The sequence below is a fragment of the Leuciscus leuciscus genome, assembly GCF_965113295.1.
Source record: "Leuciscus leuciscus genome assembly, chromosome: 23".
NCBI lineage: Eukaryota > Metazoa > Chordata > Actinopteri > Cypriniformes > Leuciscidae > Leuciscus > Leuciscus leuciscus.
In genome coordinates, this window is record NC_138747.1 from 10,375,994 (window position 1) to 10,392,251 (window position 16,258).

Here is a 16,258-nt window from a genome sequence, read left to right on the forward strand (position 1 = left end):
TAGGATTGAATAATGATTAAATGTTAATCTGTTTTTTTCTTACACTAATCTATAGCAGACAAATCATATACACTATTTTTGATCTTTCTTTTGTCCTTTTTGAACTAGATGAGCATAAAGACTTCTCAAAACTCTCTCTTGTGTTACACACATACATACATACACACACACACACACACACACAAAAACATCATAAAGTTTTAAAATGACGCGTGTTAGTAAATAATAAGTTACATTTTGTTTGTGGGTGAACTAACCCATTAAGACAGGGCTGTGTGTTTGTTTCAAACCTAACAAACCAAGTATTTAGACCAAGGTTAGATGATCGCCTTCCTGCCAAATACTAATTACTTTTATTTTTTTATTTTTTATTTCAGATGGAGCTCCTGGTTTGCACAAGTTTGGACTGATATGCCTACCACTTATTCTCACAGTGACTGTTGAATTGACGTGAATGCCCATGATTCAGCCGCACACAAACACGCCACCTCTCCGGTCAGACACACACACACACTCATGCACACACTTCACACACAGGCACACAAGCCTTCTCCAGACCATGACTAAACCTACCTTGCTTTCATCTGTGGGAGAACCTGAACCCCCCAACAGGGGGCACACCATCCTATATTTGTCAACACAAAAAAAGATCCAGATGGAGATGATGATAATATCACTGATTAAAAAATAAGATGAAATGAAAATAACATGCTGAATATGAGAAAAAGCACCACCTTGCCATCTGCCCCTTTCCACACAAAGTTTTTTGTCCCCTTAAACTTGCCTGTCAATCAACAGAGACCAGTCGTTTGGAAAAGCAAAAAGGCATTTGGGGTTTGAACAAATATCGAGCTGAACAAAAATCTCATGCGTGTGGAGAAAAGACATTAAGGAATTGTGGGTTGCTGACAATGCTGTCACTTCAACTCCAACTAGCCGTCCTTGAGTTGCCTCCATAGAATAACTGCACACTGACACAAACAGGACTCGAACACACCCCCCTTTTTAAGGACCATGTTTTACGCCATTTGTGTTTTTTGGTCACAATATTTTTCCGTTTTGTTTTCTTGAATGGCTCGTGGCTGGAATGTAACAAAAAAGAGACAATACTAAACGTCCTGTGACATTTTATTGCAAAGAAATGGAAGATCCTCTTTTTAAGTGTATTTTGTGTACATCCCTGTAAATAATGAAAAGTATATTACAGAGCAGAAAATAAAAAATAATAATTAATACGGGTTTGGGAGAAAGATGCAAGGGGATATAGCAGATAATAGCTTTATTGCGTGCATCTGGTCATCCCCAACCGAAATCCAACCCAGGCTTTTAGAAAAACTGTGAAATCAGTGGCCTTTCTATGATCTGATTTCATGCGTTCAGTATCTATGACATCCGTGTGACTGTTTTCAACCGCAGAGGAAAGGCGACAGCTTTTCTCTGGGGTTGTTGGTGCATGTGACGTTCAAAGAGGATTTCCCCTCCTCATCTGTTTGTCGCCTACCTGTCCTTAAGTTTTTTGTCGCATATTCAGTGACCTGCATTGTGTACAGTCCTTCTCTCTAATCTAACAGTTACTGCTAGGATCATGTTAGCCACCATTATGGCCCCTCCATCCCCCAAAGGAAGCTCAAGTGAAGCCAAGTGTAAACGGTTGTTGCATTTGTTTCATATCACCTGTATTAAAAATGGAGATGATCAATTAAAATGACTGGAGTGTGATTGTCCGTTTGTCTTTTTTTTTGTCAATACTATGAGGTGATATAATGAAATAATAATAATCATCATTATAAGTTATGTGACCAATTTGACACTGCTTTTATGAATTGTGAAAATCTCAATTACTGTGTTTCTCTGTTATATCAGGTTCAGCTTTAGTCTCCCAGAGTCATGTTTGTCTAAGGGCCTTTCAGCAGCTGCATTGTGGAAGACAGGACCTATATATCACAAAAGCACAATGATCCACCCCAACACTTTTATATTAACCTATACAGTATCTAATGAATTTGTTTGCCCACATTTTAAATTTATGTACAATTTAAAATGAAAAATGATTTACATTTGGGAGAAACAAATACAAAAAAAGAAAAGAGTATATTCTCTAGTAGTCTCAGACTGTTGGATCTCACTGTATGCGATTCCACAATGGATGATGGAAGGATAGGGTGTAAGTAACACAATATTACCCTTGCATGTTCTTACCCTTCAATTTGATTATCTCTCTCTTTCTCTCTCTCTCTCTCTCTCTCTCTCTCTCTCTCTCTCTCTCTCTCTCTCTCTCTCCATCTCTCCATCTCTCTCCGTCTCTCTCTCTGATGTTGTATATAACATGCAATGGTAAATTGTCTTGATTGCTTTTCTAAACCAAAAACTTTTTCCCAAGCTTCATGAGATGGAAGTCATTAGAGAAAAATATTTCAGCTATGAATGTGGCTCAGCCCTTGATGGTCTTGTTTAGGTTTGTCCTCTGCCACCCTGACTTACTCTGAATGTCCTCATGCAAAGTAATCTCTTTCCTTTTTTACATTCACATGAATTGCAATTCAAGCTTTTCTAGGCACACCATGTATTAAAGGATTAGGTCTAAAGCCTAGGTGGGACAGGTGGTTTTATGGGCTTAATAAAATCAGGAAGATAGGCCCTTACTATTTTAGGTCTCACTTCCCATGTTTATTGGAAAAATTATTATAACACAACTACTTTTAAAATAATAATGTTTATATTGATTTTGTCTGTAAGACAAACTTAAAAATGTTTCACTCATGATCATTTGAAATGAATATTATATATTCAGCTGCTTCTGACAGATTTGACCTTCAGGAATTTCTGGAACTTTTCTTTGATTTAAAAAAAAATTATAATGAATATGTCAGTTACAGTAATGAAAGTTTGTAAACTGGATTTTAATATCTTCTTTTTTTTTTTTTTCTTTTTTTTTTTGCCTGAAGACTCATTCTCATGCTGTTAAAAATTGGAAGGAAATAGTAGTGATTTACTTTGTTTGGGTTGCTTGAGAAAATTAAATCACCAGGAATCCATTACGGATGTCTTGGCATAGTCTATTATATCTTCTGTAATTCATATGTTTCGGTTGCAATAGTTGTGCTGTAACAAGCCAGGAAGGTATCTCCCTTGAGTACAAATTAATTTGGCACAGACTATCAACAACAAGGCTAAAGTACATCTGGATTAGCTTGGTCTGACATTAACTTGACACTCACTATGAGTTTCAGTCTATTATTTATTTCACAATTCTTTTCCACAGCATGTTGCCAAATATATTGCGTTTGCAGATCCAAAACTCTTCACTTGACACATGATAGAAGGGGCAGAGGGGTAGTGGACCTTTGTGACTTTTCTGTCAATTATTCAGGAGTAAGCTTGCTGGTTCATGTTTCCTTAGTGCAGCTACAAGACAGCTATCACATAGCAAAACAAAGTCTGTGTCTCACAAGAACAGCATTCAGTCTCCGAAAGTGTTTATGGCTATTCTGATAATTTTCTCTGATGGCAAGTCAACCATATTATAGTTGTTGGCATTACAGGTTATGATATCTTACATTTTACACAGTGTTTTTTTTAAGAGCATGCAAATAATGCCTTTGGCTAATGCAAAGCTACTTCACATCATCTCTCAAAGCCTTGCTAATCAGCAACACTGTTGTCATGTGTTCATGGAAAAGAACTTTGATCCTCAGCATTTACTGTGCAAACAGCAGCATCCTGGTCATATAGTCTTATGATTGTAATTTGTGTAGTGTATCAGCCAACTCCACCTCTTAAGTAAATTACATTGACCATTCTCACTGATTATGTTTGCAATAGCCAGGGTATGGTATCTATTTTCATAGTTATATAGACATATCACCAATTAAAACAAGATATTCTGGTATTAACACAGTCATCACTCCATTTGCAATGTAATTTGCATGTCTTATGTTTTGTTTTGTTTTGGTGGGTTGTACTTTTTTTCTGCACTGGAAAAAATGAAAATGATAACATTTTGAAAGTTTGTATTGCATACTGTCAATAGTTCTTGGAGCAAAGTAGGGGGTTAGATAAACTTCCAAAACCTTAGTCTGATGATGTGTTTTCATAGCGATCACCTGCACGAGGTGGAATGATACTGGTCCCCGCCCTTAGAGAACACAGGATGCAAATGCTCTTGTTGTACATATCAGGTTTTTAGTCACCCTGAGGGAGGAGAGAGAGCTGACAGTGTGCTTCTGCTTGCAGATACTAAACTACAACCTACACTGGCTGGGATACTCTAGGGAAGAGGCTTCAAATAAAATCCAATGTCCAGCGGACCACCATAGATTTCACTACAGAGATGCAAATTGCAGAATTGCTCGGAGTGCACTTTGACATGCAGCTCCTGGGCAAATTGACTCTTTCTGTGGCCACCATGCTATTTGTTTCCTTGATTTTTAGATTCTACAATTCCAGGGCACGAAACAGAAGGCAGGGAAGTGAAAGAATTCAACAAAAGGGTGCGCAAGCCACCAGAGGAAGCTACAGCGCCTGCAATACTGGGCAAGAACCACAGAGTGAATCGGCAAAAGTGTCTGACAGGGAAAATCCTTTTCAACCATCTCCAGAGAAAACCTTGCAAGAAAGCCTTAAAAATGTTGCATTGGAAAGGGCTCACCCTGAAATCATGCACAACTGTGCAAAAGAGGAACCTGCAGGTACAAGCAACACAACTGAGGCTATAATTGAGGCAAAGAATGTCAAACCGAGGTTAACTTTACAACTTCCTGATCGAACCGAAAAAGGTCCTGAAAGTCCAAGTGGTCGGCGATCCCCATGCCTGGTCAAGAAGCTGGAAGCTGTTACAGGTGTTGGCAGAGAGTTGAGGCAGGACCTTGATCACCAGGGTATGTTCTCGAGTTTTCAGTCAAAAGCAGAAATCAAAGTAGAGAATGCTGACCTTATCTTGGATGGGAAAGAGAATTGTAGGACAGGCATCCATGGAAAGATCTATGAGTACTACATAGAGTCCTCTTCTCATTTCATCTCAGATTTAAGCCGCACCCAGTCTGTCAGTCCAGTCTATTGTCAAAATGAAAGCAGCACTTTGTTTAAATCACAATCATTGGACTTTCCCAATTTCAAGTACCGTTCCCGATCACCAAGTCCACAACCTTCTAGATTCATGATGAGAGATCTTGAAATGACTCCACGTTTTACTAACGAGCCTGCCTCAACTTTCAAACCGGAGACTGTGAGGTACCGCAGGCAAGTAGTCATCCGCCAAGACAGCTATCTTGCTGCTGCCGTTGACTCAGAGCTTCCAATCCCCTTGCCCACAAAGAGGGCTTTAACACCTCGCAGCTGTTCTCCAGCACAACCCAGTGACATCCCTTCAAGCCTGTTAGACTCTGATATAGCAAACTTGGATGCGCCGGAGGAACCACAAGTCGAAACTGTCGCCGGAGCAAAATTCTTACACTTTCCAGAGAACATGGGGAATGCAGAACTCGAGAGTCTAGCAGGAAAGCTCGATTTAGGCAACTGCTTGGAGACTTTAACACTTGCTAAAAAACACGGTCACATTGCCCTTCAGCAAGCTGCTCTCCGTGTCATGTCTGATAATTACCTCCAGGTCCTCAGAGACCCAGGCCTCTTTGGCAGGCTGAAAGCAGGGGAGCGTGATCACATCCAAACACAACGCATGAGAGGGAGGAAGTGGTTAGTGGTTGCAGATATGGAGTCCCCGGACTGGAGTAAATGCCTGTCACAGTCTACAGATTTAGAGTCTGAATCAGTTAAGACATCCAGCGGTATGTATTACTACGATGATTATAAGGACATATGGCATCTTCATTCCCACATTCCCCAGGAGGTGTTATCTAAAGGTTGTGCCATGTGCACCATGGATAATTATCTGTTTATCGCTGTGGGTTTCCAAGGGCTGGACCGTGAAGCGACCCCTTCAAAGAAAGTGTACTGTTACAATCCAATGACTTCAATTTGGAGTGAAATAAGCCCCATGAATGAGGCAAGGCCTCACTGCAAACTCGTGGCTCTGCAGGGCCATCTTTATGCCATTGGAGGGGAATGCCTATCAACAGTTGAGCGCTACGACCCCAGGACAAACCGATGGACCTTTGTTGCACCCCTTCCTAATGAGACGTTTGCCGTAGCTCACCGGGCCACAGCTTGCAATGATGAACTGTTTGTTGCAGGGGGCACATTGAGGTACACCCTCTTGCGCTACAATCCCAAAACAAACACATGGCGAGAGAGCATGATTGTGGGTAGTAAGGACAAGACCACAGAAATTGTGGCTGTGAGAAACTTCTTGTACCGTTTCGACATCAGTCCTCTGGGTATCAGTGTGTATCGTTTCCACGCGGTGGCCCGACTGTGGTACGAATGCTCCTCGATACGTCTCCCCCATTGCACGGCCTTTCAATGTGTGACTATGGACAACATTATCTACTGCGTAAGCCGTCAATTTACCTTGAGGTTTCTTGCAGATGAGGTATCTCCTAGCTTTGTTGCACAAGATTTGAAAGTACTATCTCCGGCTAAAGGCGTTTTGTTTCCAATTATCCTTGTGCTGCCCGACAGGACCACTCAACAAACTCATGTTTAAATAAGGTCAGACCTTTCAAGTCGGAAGTTGTCTGGTAAGAGCAAACAATCAGGATCATATTATGCACATGTTAGAGGAATGTACTTTTCCCCAATTAGTGGCAATTGAGATAAAATATCAAGGCTATTACATTGAATTATTTTTCAGTTAGAATTACACAGCACTTACTGATCAATAAATCTGCTGTCGCAGTAAAGGCTATTTGTTTGTTTTGGGCCTGATGTCTAAATCAACCTTTAAATCATGGAAATGTCTTATGCAAGTGCTTAAAATGTTTCAGTAAATATACCGCTTTTGAAACACTGGCTAATTTTAACTAATCAATACTATGTGTAGAATAAAGCCGAACTGCAATTGTGGAGATGGCATCATAAACAACATGAATGGCTGCCATTACTACAATTTATGTAAGCTGGATAATTATATGCATAGCTTTTTATTTATTTATTTTTATTTTATTTTTGACGTTGACGTTGTTTCCTCTGCATATCACACTGGATTAATCTTACATGGTACCAGCATATTTTTTTAATAAGATGTAATGTAAATTATTGGTTGTATTATATTTAGTTTTACTGTATTTTTTTCATGACATTTCCACAAATCTTGTAGTCATGAGAATGGGATTTATGGTTCTTTGCAAATCACAGAAACACTTTGGACAGTCCACAGGAAAAGTTTATCTTTTTTTGTGCGTATACTATTAAACATTATAGGGAGAACTAATGACTTAATGGGTAAGGAAATAAGAACCTAATGCTTTGCCTCTTCAAACACATTTCTGTATCTTCTGAAGAACTAGGAATAAAAATTATTTCATCTATAATAAGTCTTGGTTCTTGTGTTAGACTTCAATAAGTAATGAGTTCTGACAAAATGTGCAGCAGGAGGTGCTTATATGACCAGGGTCTTAATTAAATTTAAATGCAATTATGCTGTCAAAAACAAAGTATTCAATACAATCACCGTGACAATCGAGAATGCATATGTGATCAAAGAAGGTGGCATGCAGAGGAGAGTGTGCTGTGATGCAATTCCCTGTGATGTATCGTTGCTCTCAATGTGTAACTCTAGCACCATCATGTGGGGGAGATTTCAAGGTCTGATGGAATCTCAACCGAACTAATACGCCACAAAAACAGTCAGTGACAAACACAAAAAGACACATAGTTGGAACGTTCCAAAGGCTAGCAGAAGAACACAGTGGGATAAAACCTACACAGCAGGAGAAGTGTGAACACAGATGGTTGGACGTCAAATATAGCATCTGATTCTGTGTAATTAAACACTTTGATTCAACATAATTAAACACTTAATGAGATAGGAGTTATGAAAGTCCCCTTAGAATGTTCGATAAATGACTCGGCTATCTGAACTAGCGCTGTGGTCCAAATGAACTGTTGATTCTGCGTGCGCATGATAATGGAGCACATCGTGTACTGTGAAAAAAAAAGATAATTTGCAGGGTTTTTATTAACATGGCAAAAGCTGTTTTTTCTCTCACGTGCACAGTGAATTGTGCTATGTGCATAAAAATAGACCTGCAAATACACACCAACAAGTAGTAAGCAGAGGAAGAACAGTCTGTCAGATGGAAAAATCTATGAAGGTCTTAAATATTGATAGACCATTATTATTTCAGTGGGGTTCAAAAGTTTGAGACCATGTAAACTCAGATGTTCTTTCTTCCACGGAAGCACAAGATGCTCTTTAGATCAATCTCACACATGCTGGAAAACAGGATCCTCAGGTCTTACTAAGACACTTGCTGCTGTCATTCAAATATAAAAATGGGAAAAACAAAATACTAAGACACTTGGAAATTCATGTTAATGTTTCTGTTCAGCTTTTCACTTTAATTGACATGCAGAAAATATAATGTAATATAAAACTAATGCATTAAATGGGGTCATGGCCTAATGGTTAGAAAGTCTAGTAACCTGAAGGTTGCGGGTTCGATTCTCAATAGAGGCAGGAAATGACTGAGGTGCCCTTGAGCAAGGCACCTAACCCCCAATCGCTCCCCGGGTGCCACAGCAAACTGGTTAAATGCAAAGGACAAATTCCTATAATGGGTTACCATACTTGGCCTTTGGATGTCACTTTTTAACTTAAATTCTAAACGTATTTGAATTGTAACGTTTGGACCACATTGTAGTATTGAATCTTTTTTATTTGTCTTGGTTCAAAAACACCTATTCATTCAGTTTTTAAGAGTCACTGATCAATAAAATAAGGTAGTCTAAGCCCTCTCCTGGTTGAGTCCAGTCTGTGTGGTACTGGAGGGCTGAAGGTGGTGAGAGACAAAGGGTAAGGGTCACAGCAGGCTGGCTGGATTACTGGAGACCTGCCTGCAGGGTCTGTGTTTCAGTGCCAGGTCCATGTTGCTGTGGTTGGCAGGGTGCTGACTGCTGGAGAGCCGCTTGGGCATGCTGACGTGGCGAGAATGACAGAAGGTGCTGATGGGGTGCAGAGGGTATGAAGCCTTATACACACTTAGTGTGGGCACAACTGCTCGCTGTTGTTGCATGTTAGCCCGCCAAGATTCCGCCAAGCCAAACTTAGTTGGGGGGCCTGTGTGTAAAAAAACAAAACAGAGAGAGGCAGAGAGAGAAAAGAGAGGCATGGAAAATCAAACGACATACATGGAAAGTATGTCGTTTCTGTGCCACTACCGTCACCAAACAGTAGAAATGACTCAATAAAAAGAGCAATGTTGAAGGGTTATTATCAATAACTTAAACTATTAAAAACATTTGTATTTATTAAAATATAAATATTAGATTAAAAACAAACAAAAAAATTGTAATGTAGCCTTGGCCAAATGAAGTTGAAGCACTAATAAGATTACTAACTGGAAATAAACAGAAACTGAACTAAAACTGAACTAAAAATAAACCTAAATAGTAGCCTAATATTTAATGACAAATGAGAAAATGTATAAATAATAGGCTACTAAAATAACACTCTTTGGGAAATCAGCTGATGAATGGCTTAATAAAAATAAAATAAAAAATAAAACAAACATAATCTGTTAATTACTGCAACTGGATCGAGTCAGCAGCTTGACTTGGCCAGTACGATTCATTTTTGTGGATCAATTGATTCATTGAAAAGATGACTCAAAAGAAAGATAAGAACATAATAACATGATCAGTTTGAGTAAATCACCTTTATTTTCAATTATTTCCTGACACAGAGCTATGAGTCATGACAATCACTTTTATGATAGGCCTACTCAAATTACTTGAGTAAATTTTTTCAAGTAGGCTTATATGTACTTAATCAGACATATCATTCCTCGTTATTTCGAACTGAAGAAATCGCCACCTCCTTTTAGACGCCATATCCAATTCATGAATGAGCTGATTCTTTCCAATGAACCTGATGAATTGGCTCACAAATTACACTGAACAATTCATTTGTAAATCTGACTGATCTGATTGCAGCTGTTCTTGAGTCAACAACTCACTGATTCAATGATCCGGTCAAAATGAGCCAAGAACCGGGATATCAGATCGTACAAGTGATGGCGTGAAATGTAAGTTACTATTTAGTACTGATTATTGTAAATGAAATAAAAATCATGACAGCACATTTGTACACTTGAATTTTAAGTGACTTAAATTGATATTTTAGTATATTGAAGTTTAATGTTTTGATATTGTATAATAAGTTTTGGTAATAAAAAAAAGATTGAGTATTTGCAGATCAATAGCCTGCATAGGCCTATTACATGTCTGCATTAATCTTTCTAATTAGTGCAGACTACTGACTAGTGCTGGCTAGAATAAATTAAAACATGGTTCATTGATCAGTACTTAGTTTTAATACTTAAGTAGCCTACATTCTAAAGCAAGTACTTTTGTACTTTTGCTCAAGTAAAATAGAAAATGAGTACTTTTACTGGAGTGATGTTTTATTAGGGTATCATACTTTTACTCAAGTACTTGATTTCTGTTCTTCATCCCCCACTAGGCCTACTTTAAAAATCCGGGAAAGCACTATTTAAGCTCGAAAGCCTCATTAATAAAAATAGCAGTCGGTAGCTACAAATCTCCTTTTAAGAAATTAAGTCACACAGGTTTGAAACAACATGAGACGAGAGTAAGTAAATGATGACAATTTAAATTTTTAATTTAAACTATTGATTTAAATCACCCACTGAAAAATATCAGACATCAATTTCTCATGCACATTTGCCACTGTTATTTTATCTCTGTGCTCAAATAAAAGGAAAAAAAAGAAAGACATTGGACTAATAATAAAAGCCAAAGTATTAAAATAACTGATATCCACGATGATTAACAGAGATGGTCTCCAACATTAATTCAAAACGCTGGCCGAACTGCATTAAACCCCATCTGGAGTGAAAGGAATGCTTAATACCTTGGACTGGATGGTCTGACCTCTCCGGGACCCAGGCCAGTTTGTCAGAATGCCAGGAGCGCAGTGTGGGCAGAGAGGAGGAGGCCTGCCGCCCGTACGACTCATCATAGAGTGTCACCAGGTAGTGGGAGGAGGGGACGTCATGATGAGAAAGTAACAGCCTTGTGGGAATACCCTAAAGCATGGATTAAACCCATGGACACGGTTTATCAGACCAGTGAAGGACAGGACGAATCATTTACAACGTACAGCTAACTACAATGCTTAAAATAGGTATAGCATGTTTAATATTTAGTCAAATTCAAAGTAAAATTTGCATTAACATGCAAAGAAGTGTCTCCCTCAACCACTATTGTTTTTGCAACTTAGTTTAAAAGTGAAATCATTCTTTATGGTTTTGTAATCTCTTCAAGTGACTTTTAAAGAATCACAATTATTATTCAGAGTTTTACAGTGATAGTTCAAAGCTCCAATATGCAGTGGACTGATATTTTGGAGTTTCACGTCTATGTATGCCTGCCATCTGTCATCAAAACCGAACATGATTTACCCACTGGTGTGTTTATGATGTTTGGTAAATGATGCATGAACTGATGGATTTGTCCCAAACCTCAGATCTGTGAAGAGCCTTTCGCCGCATGGCAACATCAGGCCTGTGCAACATGTGGGGCGTGTAGTCCAGCCTGTTGGTGCTGTTTGCTGTCTTGCACTCTCGAGCGAACTGTCTCACCACACAAACATACATAGAAACACTCAGTAAACAAATCCCACGCTCAGCAGAGCTCACGGTCCCTTATTGATCGCAGATGTGCTCTCTCAGGTCTGTTCCTGACTAGGGGACTGCAGCACGACTTGCATCAATCCCATTTGTCTGCCTCCAGTCTGTGCTGACCAAGCTGATCAGCGGCGCTAATCACTTTTGCATAGATCTGAGCAGTCTAAAGAACTGCATCCCTTTCAGGGTTTAAACATTGCAGTCTGACAAGTGCTTAAGTAGTGTGTTAACTACTCGAAACAAGAGTGATTAGAAATTGTCTCTAAATAATCACCAGTATATGTTATAAAAAAATGTTTTATGTAATATTAAAATAAATCGGCAACTTTGAATAAAATTGGATTTGAATTGCCTAGAAACGACTAAAGACGATGTATTATATGGAAGGCCAACAGGACCAAAATGTGTGAAACTAACTAAACACGTGATTACGCCTTAACACATTAGTTTCACACGTTTTGGCCTTATAAGTTTGGGCCAGTAAACTGAACATGTAATACGCATGCATGAGCATGACGTCACCGTATTCACAAATTCGTGTTTTTGTAGTTTACACTGAGATGATAATGGTATCGTTTTCAAAAACTTGAATCTTCGATCCTATTTTAAAAAGTTTGTGTTTTCATGCCCCCAAAAATGAAATGAACGACCAAAACGCATAAAATGTTTCCCGTTTTTAGTTGAAGACGGTGTAAACGGCCCCTAAATCATTTACATTTATTGCGAGTATTTGATGATGTAGTCGCTCAATAGGAAGTTAGGTTCGATATTTGCAGCTCTTTGGGTTTTTAAAGTGACTCTTGGTAAGATATATATCATTGCAGACTTTTAAAGTCATCAGTGTTTAGAGCATTAGATCACACAGCCCGTTCTCATCCCAAGGTGTCATATTCTGACGCTTTTGACATTTCGTCTACATCCGACGCACGTCACCCTTTAGCGTCAATATGAGACGCAGATAAATATGGTCCAGAAGGCGCCTCCTAGCGGTCTAACCCTAACCCTACCCCAGACCTAAACCTACCCATAATCTGCGTCTCATATTGACGCTAAAGGGCGCCATGTGCGTCGGATGTAGACGAAATGTCAAAAGCGTCAGTATATGACGACCTAGGATGAGAATGCGTTGGATCACAGCAATCATCAAAAGATCCAGACAATATCCATGATGGACAAAATCAAGTACTGCCGTACACCATTTCTCATTCACAAAGCTGTTTTTCTCAGATACAAGTCACAATATAGAAAAAAATATGATCGCAACTTCCGTTTAATGTCAACTTTAAAATAGTTGGGCCTTTGGTCAAGAACCCCTATGCAATGTTCCTGGATCAGATATACTATCCATCAGACATTTTGAACTTTAATTTGCATGTGCCTTGGTGTATCGAGATGAAACTTAATTCAAAGAACTAAATTCAGAATAGCATACTAGTTAATAGTTAGACTATAAATTATGAATAGTAAAAGTAATGCATACTAGTGCATAAAGATATTTAGCATCAGTTAAGAATAACCACAAAACACAATAATGTTATAAAAAATATACCTACTTGTAATTTCTCCTCCACCCAATTACCAATGAGTACTTTGTTGCTATACTTCTGCTCTATTCTCCAACCAGGCTGGCTCCACTTGTTTTCCATTTTTTTGTATGCCGTAGTTACTTCAAATGCAACACTACTTCACACTCTGCAAACCTCCAATATGGTTAGATGGTCAGTTATGATAGAGGGTTCCTTCATGACATCATCAAAGCAGGAGACATTCTAGAGTTCCGTTGCCATGGACACACCAAACACCACTGCTGCCATATACAAAGGAGCAGCTGCTGCAAAAGAAGTTTCATCAGATTCCTTTAAACGTACCACGCAAATGCTGACTAACACTCTGAATGATGATAATTAGCTTCACTTGTAGCACCAAAGGAGACTGCAGTCTCATACAAATGAGGCTGTACAAGGGACATGCGATGTGGGAGGAATGTTAAGTGCGTCACATACTGAAATAGCATTCATGATTCAATGGACAAATTGAGCATTATTTGTACATAACAAAAGCAGTTTAACATTTACATCAATCAAAAACAAAATTATTTGATAAATCTAATGTGACTGCTTTTTCTTGCTAGGTTTAGTCACAGAATATTGCTAGATGACAATGAATCTTTCAAAGAGAAAATTGGTATAGAGTGCAACACTTCATCAGCGGTCATTGTTACAGAAGTATTTTTCCTATTCATTGTTCCCATAGGGATTAAAAAAAAACAAAAAACGAATAAACCAAACCTACCAGCTACGAGATTAATCACATTACAAACTTTGATATGAAGAAAAAAGTATACAAGACAAAGATTGTGTAATTAATGGATTTAATGATGAAAAGGAAGAGAACTACAACCAAATGAACCAGACTGTTCAATTCCAGAACCCGACTGTTGCGTTCTATGGTTAAAGTGTATTTTTGCTCATTCATTTATCATGACATTTTTTTTACAGGCCATATTCTAAATCATTCTGACAAATCTTTTGACTTCCCAGTCAGAGAGTCTTTACATAACTTACAACACTGTCCATACCCCTTTGAGAGGATTCAAATGTCAACCAGCCTTGGTTGAAGAAGCTGATGATCCCATGGAAGCCATCAGATAGATGCTCCCACTTGACATCCACTCCTACTTCCTTCAGTCGCTTCTGGAACAGAATGCCATCGTCTCTCAGCACATCAAACTCACAGGTCAGGACGAAGGTGGGCGGATTGAGGCGGAGAACATCGTCCTCGGCTAGTAAAGGAGAGATCTCTGGATCTAGGCCCTGTTTGATGATGTGATAGACGTCAGCATCGTGGCTTGCGATAACTGGCGGACTAATGGCTCCCTTTCTAAACTGTGGTGGAAGATTATCTGGATCCAGCCATTTCTCATAGTGACGTTTTAGCTCGGCAGGAACATGCTTGCCTTCCAGAATCTGCTGGCTCACGGAAGTATTCCCGTTGAGGTACTGCAGGAAAAAGAACACCGTTCGGCCTCTGAACAATATGGGCACTGAGTGGTTCTGCTGGTATGAGGGCAGGTGGAAATCTGCCATCTGCAGAGCCGGGTAGATGAGAACCTGGGCACAGGGAGATGGCAGATGACCATCCTGTGTTTTCGACAGCCTCTGGCAGAGAGCGGCTGCCAGGTTCCCCCCTGCACTGTCCCCACCAACTGCCACCCTGTGTGGGTCCACCCCGAAATCGGTTGCGGCTATTGACAGGAAGTGGCGAGTCACAACCTCACAGTCGTCCAAGTGGGCAGGGTACCTGTGCTCGGGGGCCAGACGGTAACTAAATATGGGAAACAGAGAAGGAAAACGACATAATAAGATTATGAAATTCAACCGGACAGAATTTATAAATAAAACTGAGTATGTCAAGTCAGCTAACCCAACAGACACAACTGTGGTGTCACTCTCCAGTGATATATACTGACACACTTCATCGTAATCATCTGTGGAAGGACAAACAATTAAAACATCAGTACTTAAAACATCAACACAACAGTATTTTACTGTGCCTATGCATGCATATAGAGTTTTACCAATACAGCCAAACATCCAGCCGCCACCATGAAAGTAAACCAGGCCCCTTTTTTTCTCTCCCGAGACAGCTGTAGGCTCATACACCCTTACTGGAACTCCACTGAAGGTCAGGTCCTTAATACGAAGCCCGTGGGGCACTGGCCCTTTTCTGGCCATGATAAAAAATCTGCACCATCGTGTAAAATTCATCTGATGACACAGCCCCAATCGCTCCAGAATTTGGCCCTACAAAAGAGATTCGTTGACAATGATATGCCAATTCATAATATTCACATGTCAGTAAATGAGCCACTCAGGGGGTAAAGAACTCAACTTGGCCTTTTGAATGAGGTAAACATGTTCTGAGATAAGCAGGATAAGCAGAATGGCTCTATTTTGCCCTTGAGAGAATATCAAGTTAGTGATTACAGAAAAACATTATTTTGAACTTGCTATGCCCAGTTTTAATTCATCAGACATTACTGAAGAGTTATTAAATAACTGAGATGGACTTTGTATTGAGCACTTTATTATGACTAAAAAAGGCTTTGTGCTAAAATATTCCGAATAAAAACCAGAATCAGAGTATATCCTACATAACAATCGTTAGTCCTTTTTTAGAAATAAGGAATTAAGAATTTGACAAGAAATGGGTCAATATGATTGGATTTGCCAGCGAATGCAACACAAACAGCATGAGCACTCACCACAACGTTTATCCCAACATACGTACAATGAATCGCATGTAGTTTCCCAGGATTAGCAACTCCAGGAGGAATATTTGCATTTCTCAGCTCAAAGTATACTAGGACAGCTACCAACAAACAAAAAGCAGCAAAAAAAGCTGCAAACACAATGATCAGAATTGCAGTTGCAGTGTACATGGCTGTTTGAATATGCTGCACACAAAGCAATAAATGTTCAAGATACATGTTC

General features: G+C 39.3%; 4 protein-coding genes across 5 annotated transcripts in view; 2 read left to right on the top strand and 2 right to left on the bottom strand.

Moving 5' to 3' along the window:
- The window catches only part of igsf21a (immunoglobin superfamily, member 21a), a 247,120-nt gene extending 245,401 nt beyond the window's left edge, over positions 1-1,719 (top strand). For both annotated transcript variants that reach the window (XM_082155028.1, XM_082155029.1), the window contains exon 10: positions 378-1,719. In XM_082155028.1, the coding sequence (XP_082011154.1) occupies positions 378-454 (77 nt within the window). In that variant the 3' untranslated portion in view covers positions 455-1,719. The remainder of the gene's footprint in view (positions 1-377) is intronic.
- A 2,466-nt stretch (positions 1,720-4,185) lies between these two features.
- On the top strand, positions 4,186-7,434 carry klhdc7a (kelch domain containing 7A). Its single transcript, XM_082155022.1, has one exon. The coding sequence runs from the start codon at positions 4,331-4,333 to the stop codon at positions 6,599-6,601; it is 2,271 nt and encodes a 756-aa protein (XP_082011148.1). The 5' UTR covers positions 4,186-4,330; the 3' UTR covers positions 6,602-7,434.
- A 629-nt stretch (positions 7,435-8,063) lies between these two features.
- Positions 8,064-14,001, bottom strand: cfap107 (cilia and flagella associated protein 107). Its single transcript, XM_082155044.1, has 4 exons — positions 13,319-14,001; positions 11,601-11,711; positions 10,991-11,165; positions 8,064-9,175 (listed from the first exon to the last, which is right to left on the bottom strand). The coding sequence occupies exons 1-4, from the start codon at positions 13,409-13,411 to the stop codon at positions 8,919-8,921; spliced, it is 636 nt and encodes a 211-aa protein (XP_082011170.1). The 5' UTR covers positions 13,412-14,001; the 3' UTR covers positions 8,064-8,918.
- A 114-nt stretch (positions 14,002-14,115) lies between these two features.
- Positions 14,116-16,248, bottom strand: aadacl4 (arylacetamide deacetylase-like 4). The gene is made up of 4 exons (XM_082155034.1): positions 16,030-16,248; positions 15,343-15,568; positions 15,189-15,252; positions 14,116-15,089 (listed from the first exon to the last, which is right to left on the bottom strand). The coding sequence occupies exons 1-4, from the start codon at positions 16,204-16,206 to the stop codon at positions 14,306-14,308; spliced, it is 1,251 nt and encodes a 416-aa protein (XP_082011160.1). The 5' UTR covers positions 16,207-16,248; the 3' UTR covers positions 14,116-14,305.
- Between the last annotated feature and the right edge of the window lie 10 nt (positions 16,249-16,258).

Coding starts and splice junctions, on each gene's coding strand:
- klhdc7a (XM_082155022.1), top strand. CDS start 4,331: ATGCAAATTGCAGAATTGCTCGGAGTGCACTTTGACATGCAGCTCCTG.
- cfap107 (XM_082155044.1), bottom strand. CDS start 13,411: ATGGAAAACAAGTGGAGCCAGCCTGGTTGGAGAATAGAGCAGAAGTAT. Junction 11,712..13,318: donor GGGTGGAGGAGAAATTACAA/GTAGGTATATTT, acceptor GTGGTGAGACAG/TTCGCTCGAGAGTGCAAGAC. Junction 9,176..10,990: donor GTCAGACCATCCAGTCCAAG/GTATTAAGCATT, acceptor TTTTACACACAG/GCCCCCCAACTAAGTTTGGC.
- aadacl4 (XM_082155034.1), bottom strand. CDS start 16,206: ATGTACACTGCAACTGCAATTCTGATCATTGTGTTTGCAGCTTTTTTT. Junction 15,569..16,029: donor ATGTTGGGATAAACGTTGTG/GTGAGTGCTCAT, acceptor TCTCTTTTGTAG/GGCCAAATTCTGGAGCGATT. Junction 15,090..15,188: donor ACCACAGTTGTGTCTGTTGG/GTTAGCTGACTT, acceptor TCCCATATTTAG/TTACCGTCTGGCCCCCGAGC.